Source organism: Phoenix dactylifera, mitochondrion (assembly GCF_009389715.1).
Source record: "Phoenix dactylifera mitochondrion, complete genome".
NCBI lineage: Eukaryota > Viridiplantae > Streptophyta > Magnoliopsida > Arecales > Arecaceae > Phoenix > Phoenix dactylifera.
Window position 1 is genome coordinate 619,982 of NC_016740.1, and position 12,799 is coordinate 632,780.

The 12,799-nt window shown below is 45.6% G+C and overlaps 3 protein-coding genes, 1 non-coding gene and 1 pseudogene across 4 annotated transcripts.

The window, feature by feature from the left end:
* Window positions 1–4,399: 4,399 nt before the first annotated feature.
* Window positions 4,400–4,588, bottom strand: nad2 (NADH dehydrogenase subunit 2; one part of a trans-spliced gene, as the record gives it). Coding sequence (YP_005090358.1) covers window positions 4,400–4,588 — 189 coding nt within the window.
* Window positions 4,589–4,628: 40 nt separating this feature from the next.
* Window positions 4,629–4,928, bottom strand: orf100 (annotated as a pseudogene).
* A 328-nt stretch (window positions 4,929–5,256) lies between these two features.
* Window positions 5,257–5,682, top strand: orf142. The gene has a single exon. The coding sequence runs from the start codon at window positions 5,257–5,259 to the stop codon at window positions 5,680–5,682; it is 426 nt and encodes a 141-aa protein (YP_005090395.1).
* A 293-nt stretch (window positions 5,683–5,975) lies between these two features.
* Window positions 5,976–9,209, bottom strand: nad2 (NADH dehydrogenase subunit 2; one part of a trans-spliced gene, as the record gives it). Coding sequence (YP_005090358.1) covers window positions 5,976–6,569; window positions 9,057–9,209 — 747 coding nt within the window.
* Window positions 9,210–9,854: 645 nt separating this feature from the next.
* On the bottom strand, window positions 9,855–9,937 carry KEH32_t14. Its single transcript has one exon. It is a non-coding gene; the product is annotated as a tRNA-Tyr (tRNA).
* A 762-nt stretch (window positions 9,938–10,699) lies between these two features.
* nad9 (NADH dehydrogenase subunit 9) lies at window positions 10,700–11,272 on the bottom strand. The gene has a single exon. It carries the CDS (start codon window positions 11,270–11,272, stop codon window positions 10,700–10,702), a length of 573 nt encoding a protein of 190 aa, YP_005090396.1.
* Between the last annotated feature and the right edge of the window lie 1,527 nt (window positions 11,273–12,799).

Here is a 12,799-nt window from a genome sequence, read left to right on the forward strand (position 1 = left end):
AACTCCATATCTAAAAAGTGAAGACCAAATTGCATTGCTGATCTCTGATCCAAAATTTTGAAGAGACCTATTAACTATATATAAAGGGCGCTAGTTGGCAAGCTTTAGAATGTAGGTTCAACATTCCCGCCAATCCGCAAGTTCAATCTTTCTTTTCCTGGTGAATGTGAATAAATCAGCAACAAGCAGCCAAAAAGCCTACTCTTGCGGCTTGCGGCGTAGTGAGAACTATGATTTCAGGAACTCCCCGAGAAAGTCCTTCACTGACTCTCGGGCCAGAAGTACTTCTAGCCTAGCTAACGAACTTACTTGCGGGATCAGGAACTACTAATCCTTAAAAGATCAAAAGTCTTCCACTATTCCAGGGGAAGGAGTCATTGAATACCGAAACTAAACGTTCTTTAGGGATGAAAGACAGACTCATTTGCTTATGGAACGAAGGGAAGGAAGACTATAAAGCCTTATCTTACTGATGTATGTAGGTAGCCGACTTCGAAACGTCGAGTCTCGAGCTCTAGACGAAATGAAGTCAAGCTATAGTAAATTGTACAATAGCCCTGAGTGACTATGGCTACCTGAACTGAAGGAGTTCCCGCAATACCTGTGAACACTCGCCAGGTAGGCCTTCGGCTCACCAATAGTTCAAATTCCTCAAGCTAGAAGGAAAAAGAACCGTAAATAAATAGGTTACTAATATAATTTGGTGGCGAAAGGTGGCACCAAGTGTCCAGTAGTCTTTTTTCTTAGAGGCTTTTTCTCTATGGCAGTCTAGTCTGGAACTGAACCCGCTAAAAAAGCACTTTATCTCGAACTGGCAAAATATAGCGGAAGCAGCTCATAAAGTTCATCGTCTAGAGGAGCTTACAGAACTTTCCTTACTTCACTGACTTCCTGTCTCGAGTACAGGTCGACGAAGCCCCAACTAAGCTAAGACCTAAGAAGCAGGCCCTCTTCCCTCACCAAAAAGCTGCTATGCTACTCCACTAATTTCAGCCACTGAATCCGTCTTCTTTAGAGATTTCTCACCCATTCTCTATGCCGAATATCGAAAGCTAGACCTTCCTTTTAGCCAATCAAAGGCCAACCTTCATTCCAGATCTTATGCCATGCTTGTTCCCTTACTTGAGATGGGGCTTTCTTCTCTTACCTTTGCTCCCGTCCATGATACCAGTAACGCCTCCTCTACCTATTACTCGTCTTTTTGGCATTGAAGTGAGCCCGGTGTCATTCTTGCATCAGTAAGTGCTGATTCGCGTCCAGCTCAAAATGAGGGTGGATTCTCAATTAAGGAGATCATCATTTCAGAGATATCAAAATATGGTCTACAGCTCAAAAAACTATAAAAAAAGTCAGATCCTCTTTTTGATACATAGAGGCAATCTTATCTGAATATCCCATGAATAGAATAGGGATTTCTTTCCTGCTTTAGGAAGGGTTTAGGACAGGAAGGGGGGAAGACTGGGGAAGCTAATCTTTCTTTGACTGTTGGGAAGGCTGAAAGTGAAGAGAGCGAAGTCCTTCCTCTAAAGAAGCCCGAGCACAACGGGTACCAAGTCCAGTCCCTGTCTCGATAGGCGGGTTGAAGCCCTTTTTCTTGGTGCTAGCACTCTTTCTAGGTTCTTTATTAGCTTAGGTTCGAAGCAAAGAAGTTCTTTCTCTGCTCTTCCCATCACGGGACCTAAAACTGGCATTTGTATAGCTTTAGGTATCATTTAGTTCAAGACCTCGGTCAGATCCAACTTGAGGGGACTTCCTTATAAGCCTTATCCTTATATGGTACTCGTACTTGTCAACTAACAATGCCAAATCATCAGTCTTTGTAGGCTTTTCAGTTGGGCTCTGACACGGAAGTCAGAGAAGACAGATAGGGGTACGCTTAAGGAGCTGCATTAGTATAAAATCGTTAGTAATTCAAGAGAAAGAAATAGAATTTTTAGTGGTGCTGTGAAAGGCTATGTTGATCTTTAGCAATTTCAACCGCTCATGGGATTTCATATCGTCTACTAAACGGATCTCTTCACTGCGTGAGACTGAACTCCTTCCCGAGGATGATTCGCCCGAAGCTGGGTAAGCAATTGACAGAAGTATTAGTCGAGTTCGAACCCCTACGTTCACTTCCCTGGATTGCTCTTGAGATTACCCCTTGCATGTCGAGACTCGAAAAGATGACGTACACTCTCAATAAAGCCCTATAGACTTGTTTAGGGGGGTTCTTCCTTTGAAGTGGGGGGATCAATTTCATTATTGGAGCTCATGAGGGAATAGATAGCTTAACGCTTAGAGAATCAATCCGTCTTTTTTCCGTTGCGGGAAGCTAGGGCTGATAGTTCAGTGAAAGCTTATCAAACAACTCTTTTAAGCCCTTTTGTAAAGCTTGTTGTAAGGCTAATGCTCTGTCTGGTCTTCCTTTTCTTTGATATGCGCCAGTGGAAAAGTCTCCAATAAGTTAAGTTCCTAGCCTCCCGATTCAAAGACCTCATTCCATACCGTAGAGCTGGGAGTTCTAGTCCCGGTTGGAAAAGGAGATAGCCCAGGCATAGTTCGTGAGTTCCTGTCCTGTCCCCTATTGTGAAAAATCTTCTTCCTCCCGCCCACTCCACCTCTCTTGACTTTGTAGGTTTCCCGAGCCCCGCCTTGAGTTCCTTCTTCCAAAACTCTGGGAACAACCAAAGTGGGATGCAAAAGTATCTACTTTGTCCAATGCGCTAGATCCTGATTCTTCTGCGGGTTGATTCCTATGTCCAGGAGAGAAATTACTGATTGATGCATGGGGTCTAAAAACGATATATAGGTCTGGCTATCCCTCGGAATCTTACTAACGATCGTCATGGAGAACTGGATAGCTGGCTTGTGAGCAACTGCCTTTCAATCCTTTGTTTTCAACCTCAGATGGAGTTTGTTTGAACTGCTGCCGAATCAAGATCCATAGAAGATGGAGAGAGACCTGAGAAGATTCTGTTTGCTCTTGCTCGGGCTTCTTACCCAGCATATTGCCTCACAACCAGCGGAATCAGGAACCTGGGCCACAGATATAGAATCACTTTCGGAGACGGGATGGAAACACTTTCGTGAGAAGAGATGGTAGGCTTGATACGGAAACTGCTGCTTATCACCCACCTTAGAATCAACCAGTTCAGTTCTAAGGGACCCGCCTTAATTCCAGTTTTCTCCCGAGGGCTAAGCTTCAAAACGGCTGCGCTAACGCGCAACGGCGAAAGCCGTTGCTTGTTCTTTCGCGCCTTGCGCGCTCAATCCGTTGCTTGTTGCTTTGAAGCCCGTTTTGAAGCTTCTAAGCCGCTTCCCCTGAAAGAAGCCCAAGCACAACGTCACTGAAAGTGAAATAAGATACTTTTATGAAAGACAAAAGGGAATCCAGGGCGAAAGAGAAAGATGAAGCAGTAAAGTCGGTCTCCGGTGGATGCCTCTGAGCCTGCGGCGAGCTCTCTAATAGTTTAGTTGGGCCTTCGTAAGGTCTAGTTCCAGAGCAAGGTCAAAGGTAAAGTGCCGGCTCAAGGAAAAGGGAGGAATCCGATAAGCCGCCTTGTTCCAGTCCTTTAGAGAAGACCCTTAATCTTCCATTTTCACCTTCCATTGATTAACTGATTGAGTTCCCCCGGCCGATGACCTAACTTAAGGTAGCTAATTTTATAGTAAATTAAATGGGACGAAGAGCAGGCCCACTTACAGCAATGGTCACACGAACAAAGTAAGGAAAGGGATCTCCCCCAAAAAGAATCTACTTATGATTGCGCTATTCCCCTATCTCAAATCTCTTTCTTCCTCTTAATGTGGTCTCGCTCGCTTCTTTCTTCCTTTGCCTTTTTCACCCCTTTTGAGTAGCCCTCCGGTAGGGAATAAAACTCAACTAGGAAACTCTTTGGTCTACTTTATTTAGTTAATGGGTCATCAATCAGTACGAGTTGAACGGGATGGATATTTCACCAAAGAAGGAAGCTATGACTGCCGAGACCGTTGCTTTCTCTCATTCATTCTCTCATGTAATCCAATTGACCAGTCATCCCTTTAGCTGTTGGACTCCATTCTTTGTCCGTAGGGGAGAGAAAGAAAAAAAAATTTCAATAAAGAAAAAGAGGCTATAGCCCCGGAACCCGACAAAGTCAAGATTTACGGGGAGCAAGGAGATTGTAAACATAGCTATTACGTATGACAAATTCTTTCCCTGAATGACAAATCTGTATGATCTTTTGAAGAGCGAGAAGCTTGCTAACCAAAAAAGATGTCGCGGTCAAGACGAGCTTCAAAACTACAGGGCGTGCGTTAGCACGTAAGCTTTGATGCCGTAGTTTGTTGGGCGTGGTCCAGTAAAGCCTATATCGCTTGTTTTTAGCCTTCATGGTGAATGGCCCACCCTTTCTTTGAACCTTGTCAATGATCGAACTTACAGATATGAACTGAGTGCCATTTGATGAGTAAGATCGAACAAGGGAGAGGGATATGGAAAGGATGAAGTAATGAAAGAGGAAGTCATTGCTAGTAGTAACGACTTGTCACGATCCATTGGTTCATATAGAATCCATGTCCTAGGTCTATCAAAAAACATTCTTTTCGCTAAGCGTATATAATAAAATAGAGTGAAAGGGTCCACCCCGAAACCAAGGGGGTACTAACTAACAGCTGAGTCCTCTCCGAACCGCAGGAGATAGTTGCCCATCATACGGCTCACCAACTTCACTTGCCTCTAAGGGGGGCTCGCTCCGGGCAGGTTCGGATCACTTACAATACACGGCTCTACGAAGGGGTTAGGAGCGTTTTCAAGATGATTCTTTCTTTGTCGAGACGAAAAAGGAACCCATTTTTTCGACTGGAAAATGGGAGTCTGTTTTGTCTACTTTATCCATCCCCCTCTATAAATTTTATCAAAAAGGAAGGTGAGCTTGCTTCTTATTCCCGTGTTTGATCTTTTCCATCTCTGCCCCGCTTCCATGTGGGCAGAGACCCCTGTAGAGAATGAAGAGGGGCCAAGGATCTTCCTCTCAAGAGTGCTTCTCGAGGCTCCACTCTCTCCCCTGAATAAGTAAGGCTCCGTTAGCCTGGGCTGAGATGGGGATAAGGAGTCAGGATTGAAGCCCCCAACGTTCTGCCAGACACTGGACAGGGGTTAGCTCTGTAAATGTGTAGAGCCAAGTGTAGTGTGGTGTAGTAGTAGGCACTTCTAGGCCCCTTCCCGGCTACTGGATCACTCCAGTGCTTCGGGTACTACGGACCCTCTGCCATCCATTGCAGCAGAGCCGTTTCATGAGCGGGGGGGCTAAGCGCAGTTCTTTGAATCAAACGTTGAATGAAATCGAAATCGATTCTTTTTTAGATATCCGGATAGATGGATGGATCTATCTTTCTATTCATATATATTTTGCAAGAAGCCCCAAATCCTTGATTTGGCCAGGAAACAAAGCACTGCTTTGGGCCCAGGAAGCGAAGGGAATGAGCTCGGCTGCTTCTCCTCCACACTTCTTTATTTCTCCGTGCCCGTTCCGCATGCGCTTCGCGCGCCATTGGCGCTTTGCTCTCCTCTTATTTCTTCATTGGACGGTTCGGATGGACTTCGCCGTTCTTTCCCAACGAAAATGGAAAGGGCTGTATCACATCGAGATGTCGATTCGTTTTCCGCCCCAAATGAGATGGGGAATTAGTCACCTCTGTCCCTTCATCTTTCTGAATTGAATCGAGGCCCGGCCCGGCTCGCGTCGTTCCAACAACCGACGGGGAGCACCTCAGTATACGATCGCGCGCAGTAACTGGGAGTCCTATTACACCTAAGGCCAACTTCCATTCACCAAACCCAGGTTCATCTCGTGTAGTGATTGTGGACTCGTACAAGGATATGGAGTCGACGGTTGATGTATCAGACTCGACCCTGTCTTTCGTAGCATGCATTCCCATCCGTGTCGCAACTGATTCGGTAAGCTACGTGTCCGGTGCACGGAAAACTGCCCTCGGTCCCCCAACCTTACTCATGGCAACCTTCCGGCCGCCCAACGACCTATAACGCTAGTCACTACTCCCACTGGGGCTAGGAAGTAAGCCCCACAACCCAAAGCGGCGAAGAACAAATAGAATTTGCTACAAAAGCCGGCTAACGGGGGTATTCCTGCGTATGAGAACATTGTAATGGAGAAGGTCATAGCCGAAATAGGATTCGTTTTGGCTAGAGCGCCCAAATCCGCTATATATTTGACACGGGTTTGCCGTAATGCTGGAACTATGGCGAATGCATCTATCGTCATTGATGCATAAATAAATATACCAATTAGTAGTGATTGAATTCCTTCTATGGTTCCACATGAGAAACCAGTACGAATATAACCTACATGTCCAATCGAACTATGAGCTAGAGGTCTTTTGACTTTCGTTTGGGCCATGGCGGCCAGTGCTCCTAAGATCATAGAAGCAATGCTGCAGAAAAAGAAGATTTGTTGCAATGTACCTCCATAGGAACCAACAATAGAAACACGTGACATATTTGCAGAAATAGAGATTTTAGGCGCAATAGAAAGGAATGCTGTCACCGGGGTGGGTGAACCCTCATAGATATCAGGTGCCCACATATATTGAGTCAAAAGATAGATTGAGTCCGAGGGAGAGGGGGGTTTTCTTCGGGGCTCGAGAGATTGAATAGATAGGGCCCCACAAGTTGTTAATTCGCCGCTGGGGAATTCACACAAAAAGGAACGAGGAATTCTCAACGAAAAAAGTGCTCTCTGAACCGAACGTGAAAGTTGTTTTCCATCAGACGGCTGTTCACGTAACTCCACTCTCGGCTTGGATTATATATCCAAAAGGGTCCGCTCTCGGCCATTCCACACGCTGCCTAGCAGAGACGTGGTTATCTGAAGTGGATTCTCTCTTTTGTAGTAGATGCCGAACCTGCTGCTCAGTGGGCGGGCGCAGCAGCTACATGGACCCCTTCCTTTATGTTGTTGCCAGCGCTTTCCCGGGCCGAGCCGGAATTCTTTATTAGAAAAGGGCAGGCAAAGCCCGAAGGCTGCTATCCCCTCGGCCTTCTTCGTTTTCGATGAAAAACAAATCGACATCTCGATCTCCGAAAGCGTTTTCCTTACCCCGCCGCATCTCCCTCCCTTCGTCGAGCCTTTCCTTTAGTGGTTTGGGAAGCATTCCCTTATCTGAACGTCGGCAGGCATTCGTCGAATTCCCCTTTGGGGGCCCCGGGGTTGTTTTGGTTTGAACATAGGCTCAAACATGATTGGAGGGGTCCTAGCTACGCCATGCGTTCAATACAAAAAAGCCTCTGGGAAGCTGCAGGGATGACAAAAAGAGGGCGCTTTCCTGTGTTGCACTGAAAAAAGGACCTAAGAGAAGAGCGTCTTCTCTTAGGTTTCTTCCTCCCGCGCCCGCCGCCGCCCGGCCCGCGTTAGAGGGGAAGATTAGCAAAGCGGAAAAAGACAGAGGGAGGGGGAGCAGCATCTTATTCTCTTCGCGAGAACTTCAGGATCGGAGAAGCATTCGGAACGGGCGACGCCTTCATTTCGTTGGCAGAAGGAGAAACGATCCAATCCATTCGGGGCTTCGGGGAACCAAAAAACGAACCATTTTTACGAAATTCATAGAAAAAAAAAGAGAGATATATGATATTCAAATATATATAAATAAAAAAAAAATCTCATTATATATAGGAATCGAATATACATCCCTTTAGATGTCTATGTATCTATTATTTAATCATCTCCCGATTTTCTTTTATTTTTTATATAGAAATATCTGCTCTTTCTCTCTAAATTGAAGCAAAAAAAATTTAGAGAGAGAGCAGATGGATCCTATCCCCTATATCGAACACTCATTCCTATCTATTGATAGAAAGATCTTCGTCAAATACCGGACTTTGCCTTTGTTCTATTTTTCTATTATAGGAATTCCTCATATCCAAGGCAGCTTCCCACAAACACCCCACCCATACGAGGGGGGCTGTTCGCCTTTTGAATCGATAGTAGTAGGGGCTTCATAGCGACTTTCATTCTAAAGGAAACCGAATAACCTTTAGTTAATAGGAGCCCTACTTCTTTCAGTAGCAAACATATTAAGAGTTTCCGGGCGGAGCGCACCTTTGGTACTTCAGTAGGGCAAGCAGTTTGATAGTGACTTCTTTCTTAGGGTAGGGCGACGAAAGGCTACTTCAATGACGGAAACGTCATAGGGTCGCCTTTGGAAGCTAAAGCGAAAGTTGTTGAAAGCCGGGAGAAAAAGCGAAAGCTTGCTCGAAACGGCCCTTGACCCTAACCCTCGGAAGCGAAGACGCAAAGCGTCACTTTTCAAAAGGAAGGAGTGAGGCTGACTGAATCCATCCATAAACCCGGAAACGAAACGAAGTTCGTTCCCTTTCGTCAAGTGGGTAAGGTAGGCGAACCACTTAAGCTTTGCCTTAGACTGACGGAACAAAGCTAAGAAGTAGGCTGAATGGAAAAAGGAAAGGGACAAGGGCGGTCGTCGCTTGGCGCGAAGGCTGCTGGTTCGGGGGTAGGGTACGGTACTAAAGGTCCTCGGACTTCCAGGCGGTTTTTCTTTTGGGCAGCTGTTCACCGTTGGATCTCGCTAATACAGCCTCCTATGGTTTTCGTTACCGAGATATCTTTTCTTTTTTCCCAGGGATTTTTTTGGTAATCAGCTCCCATGCTGCAAACAGTCAAATCTGAACCTTGTCGCTCTTCTTTCCTCGTGGGCAGGAAGCACACCAGCAGCGTGCGTTGCGTGATTCCACTGTGTTTTTTGCACTTGACTGGGTGGACAGTTGACCGGAAGATAACTTCGATTCGCCCGGCCAGCAGGCGGGCGGCGTGCTTATCTTGTGTGACAACACTACAGAGCGAGTAGCTCTTCTAGTCGGGCAGCTGTGTGACAACACTCCAGAGAAAGCGGCGCTTTTGTGTAACATGCTATGGTCTCAACGCCCTTACGAGGTAGTGATGAGTTTCACGCGCTCTAAGCCCGGCCCGCGCGCAGTTAGGAGGATTGGCCGCAATCTGAGCGGTACCACCCATCCTACCCTACTACCTATAGGGGGCCGTCCGTCCTACAGCCGCCCGAAGAGGAACTGCAGTGATCTTGAATAGGGATCCTACAGCGATAGATAGAATCCCCATAAAAATACCACTAGATCGAGCACCAGTGATTTCGTATCCGGTCAAAATCTTGGCTAATTGATCGAAGTGGGTAGCTCCAGTAGACCCATAGATCATGGAACAAATAGGGTGGGTAGGCCCAACCACCACACTACACGTATAGACGCGAACCCCCCTCGTTACCGTACGTGCGACTCTCACCGCATACGGCTCGCACAAAGACTCCTAAATCCATCCCGAGCTTTTTATTCCACCTCTCCTCTCCAATCCTCGATCAAACTTGCCTTCCCCAGCTTCAAAACGGCTGCGCTAACGCGCAACGGCGAAAGCCGTTGCTTGTTCTTTCGCGCCTTGCGCGCTCAATCCGTTGCTTGTTGCTTCAAAACTACAGGGCTAAGGCTTCGAGGAGTTTGCAACTGAAAAACTACAGGGCGCGCGCCCTCCTGCAGGGTGGGCGCTTCCTTCGTCTATCGTATGTATCGCTTGGCTTCGTCCCGAACCAAGGAGGCATTCTGGCGGGCGCGTGCGTGTGCCGACTGCAGAGACTACAAGCCGACGCCGGAAGCGACTCGCTTCTATTCTCGTCTCGTTGGGATTGGATATAGATGGGGAATCTCTATAGATCGTAGTAGTTCGCCAACCTCTCTAACTAGCATACGATACAATTTCACTTCACGGCCCGGCCAAAAAAAAGAAAGAGCTTCGCTCGGTTGGCCCTCCTACGCTGACGCCTACTTTCTCTTCTCTTAAGTCTACAACAAGTGGGAGAGGTAGGATTCGAACCTACGTAGAAAACCTTCAACAGATTTACAGTCTGTCGCTTTTGACCACTCGGCCACTCTCCCCTTCCCGGGCCGACGCCCCCCTCAATGGGTTCCTGAATAAGAAGGATGGCGGCGTTCGTTCTTAAGTTAAGAAGATTGAAGGGAACTATTAGATTAGCTAGCGTTCCGGGAGAATAAGGTCATTTAGTAAGTTCATAACAATTTCTGTAAAGCAAGGGGCAAAGCTTCTACGACAGCTTCCCCCTCATTTCCATCGTCGCCCTTCCCCAGCTCCCCTCCTTCGTCGCTTCTGGCTAAGCATCTTTCGGCGGAGGAAAGGAGGCGACTAGTCGCTTCTGGCGAAGCAGCGAGTTCATGAGCAAGTGAATGAACGAGCCAGCGAGCAGCGAGTGAAGTGCAACAGTCGTAAGGCGAGCCATGTTCCTAAAAGGAGTGACCATCTTTTCTTCCCTTCTACTGACACTGAGCGAGCAGCAAGCGTAGGCAATAGTTTCCGTAGGGGTGGGGCGCGCTAGCTAGCAAGCGTTTTCAGGCTCCGCTAGCTAGCTAGCGTACTCTTCTGCTATCAATGAAACCGAAAGAAAAGAAAAACCAGTGCCGTTTCGTATAGATCGAGACGCAGTACTTTTTCTTTACTTCTTCCATACTAGGAAGAATGGAAGGAAATCGTTCGATAACACTTCTTCCTTTTTTCTTTTTTATTTTTCAATGATATCCGACGCCCGTTCCAACTCTTTCATTTCATAGAAGTTCTTCTTCTTAAGAAGCAAATAGCATTTCCTATTGATTTGTCCCCTGGACTAGACCTATGTTGATTCTGAATTATCCGTCGCTACGCTGTTCCCAAGGACTAGCAGAATCGAAATAGCGAAATTCTTGGGTCATCTCAATGGGTTCAGAAACCACACGTTTCTCTGGATCATCATAGCGTACTTCCACATATCCACTCAGAGGAAAGTCTTTTCGTAATGGATGACCCTCGAAACCATAATCTGTTGATATACGGCGTAAATCCGGATGATTGATGGAAGAAACACCAGACATATCCAATACTTCTCGCTCCCACCGGCCGGCTGATGGAAATGGACTGACTACTGGAGATATTCGTGTTACTTCGTCTGCACTTGTTTGTACACGAATGCGTGAGTTATACCGAGTACTCAGTAAATTATGGACAACTTCAAATCTTCGTTTTCGAGAGGGATGATCAACTCCGCAAATATCGATCGAAACTTGAACCCTTGTATAGGTATGCCATTTTAGAAAGCACAACAATGGAAATGGGTAGTCAGTATTGGTATAAGATCTATTCCCATGTTCCGATCTTTTCATTTTATGTACCCATTTCTTGGGGAAAGTCTCCCAACTATATTTGAAAATGGATTGGTTATCCATAAATATAAATAAAGAAAGCGTCGATTTTTGTTCCGCTTCTTGCTCTAAAAATGAAGAAAGACTTGTCGGAAATCGCCGGTTGGGTTGGTCCGACCAAGAAAGGCATGGGAGTGGAGAGGCGGAAGTGAAAGACTGGCTACCTATAAAGATCCCTCACTGCACACTTTCTATAGTTCTGTATCCAGGATCGGCTGCATGCTCGAGTTATGAATCGGGTATAGAACCCAGGATGCTTGGTTACAATTCCGAATCCGCTAAACCATGTTTCTTTTCTTTTTTTTGTCGAAACTATCCATGGGCAATGAGTTTCGATGTATTGGGCGTTTCCGTATTTATAGAATAGAATTTTATTTTCGTGCTTGCTTGCGAGCATTGGAATGGTTTTAGCTCCTGAATTGAATGAATATTCAAAAAGAAAAAAAAGAAAGAAAAGAAACCATTAAGACAGTGTTTAATTCCATGGAATTTCCTATACTTGACCGAACAAGACAAATTTCAGTGATTTCAACTACATCGAATGATCTTTCGAATTAGTCAAGACTCTCCAGTTTATGGCCGCCTCTCTATGGTACCAGTTCTTGCTTCATTTTTTTTTTTGCTTCAAAACTTTGGCTCGCGATTCCACTTTTATCGTTATGGACTGGTACCAAGATCGAGTCCTAGGCAAGCCGACCTAATTTTCACAGCCAGCACAGTCACAATGAAAATGGCTCCTTCTTTAGTAAGAAAGTATTCGACGAATGCCTGAAGATTTCCTAGCTATGGGAGCTATAATATAACAGGAGGGATGTTCATTCAGTACCGATTCTTATTCTAAAAGTACCGTTCGGGGAGTCGAGAAGCTAATTCCTGTGGATGTCTATTTGCCGGGCTGCCTACCTAAACCAGAGGCAGTTATATATGCTATAACGAAACATCATAATAAGGTATAAAAATACATCGATGAAGAGGACAGGCGATGTTTTACTACCAATCACTAGTTTCATGTTGGACGCAGTACTCATACTCATACTGGAAATTACGATCAAGGATGACTCTATCAATCGCCATCTACTTTGGAGATACCTTCTGAAGCATTTTTCAAAGAAAAGAGTTCAGTATCTTACCACGAATTAGTGAATCAGGCAGGATGTTTTTGTGCGGAATAACACACAGCGGGTCAATCTTTGAAAATTTCATTGTAAATGTGAAATACTAATACTAATACAAATGTGGGAGGGATCAAGAGCAGGGTCGTTCATCTGCTTGGCTAGTAAAGCATGAGCTAGTTCATAGATCTTTGGGCTTCGATTGCCGAGGAATAGAGACTTTACAAATAAAAACCGAGGATTGGTACTCCATTGCTGTCATTTCATATGTATATGGTTACAATTATTTACGCTCCCAGTGTGCCTATGATGTAGCACCAGGCGGATTTTTAGCTAGTGTGTATCATCTTACGAGAATACAATATGGTGTAGATAAACCAGAAGAAGTATGCATAAAAGTATTTGTCCCAAAGAATAATCCTAGAATCTCGTCCGTTTT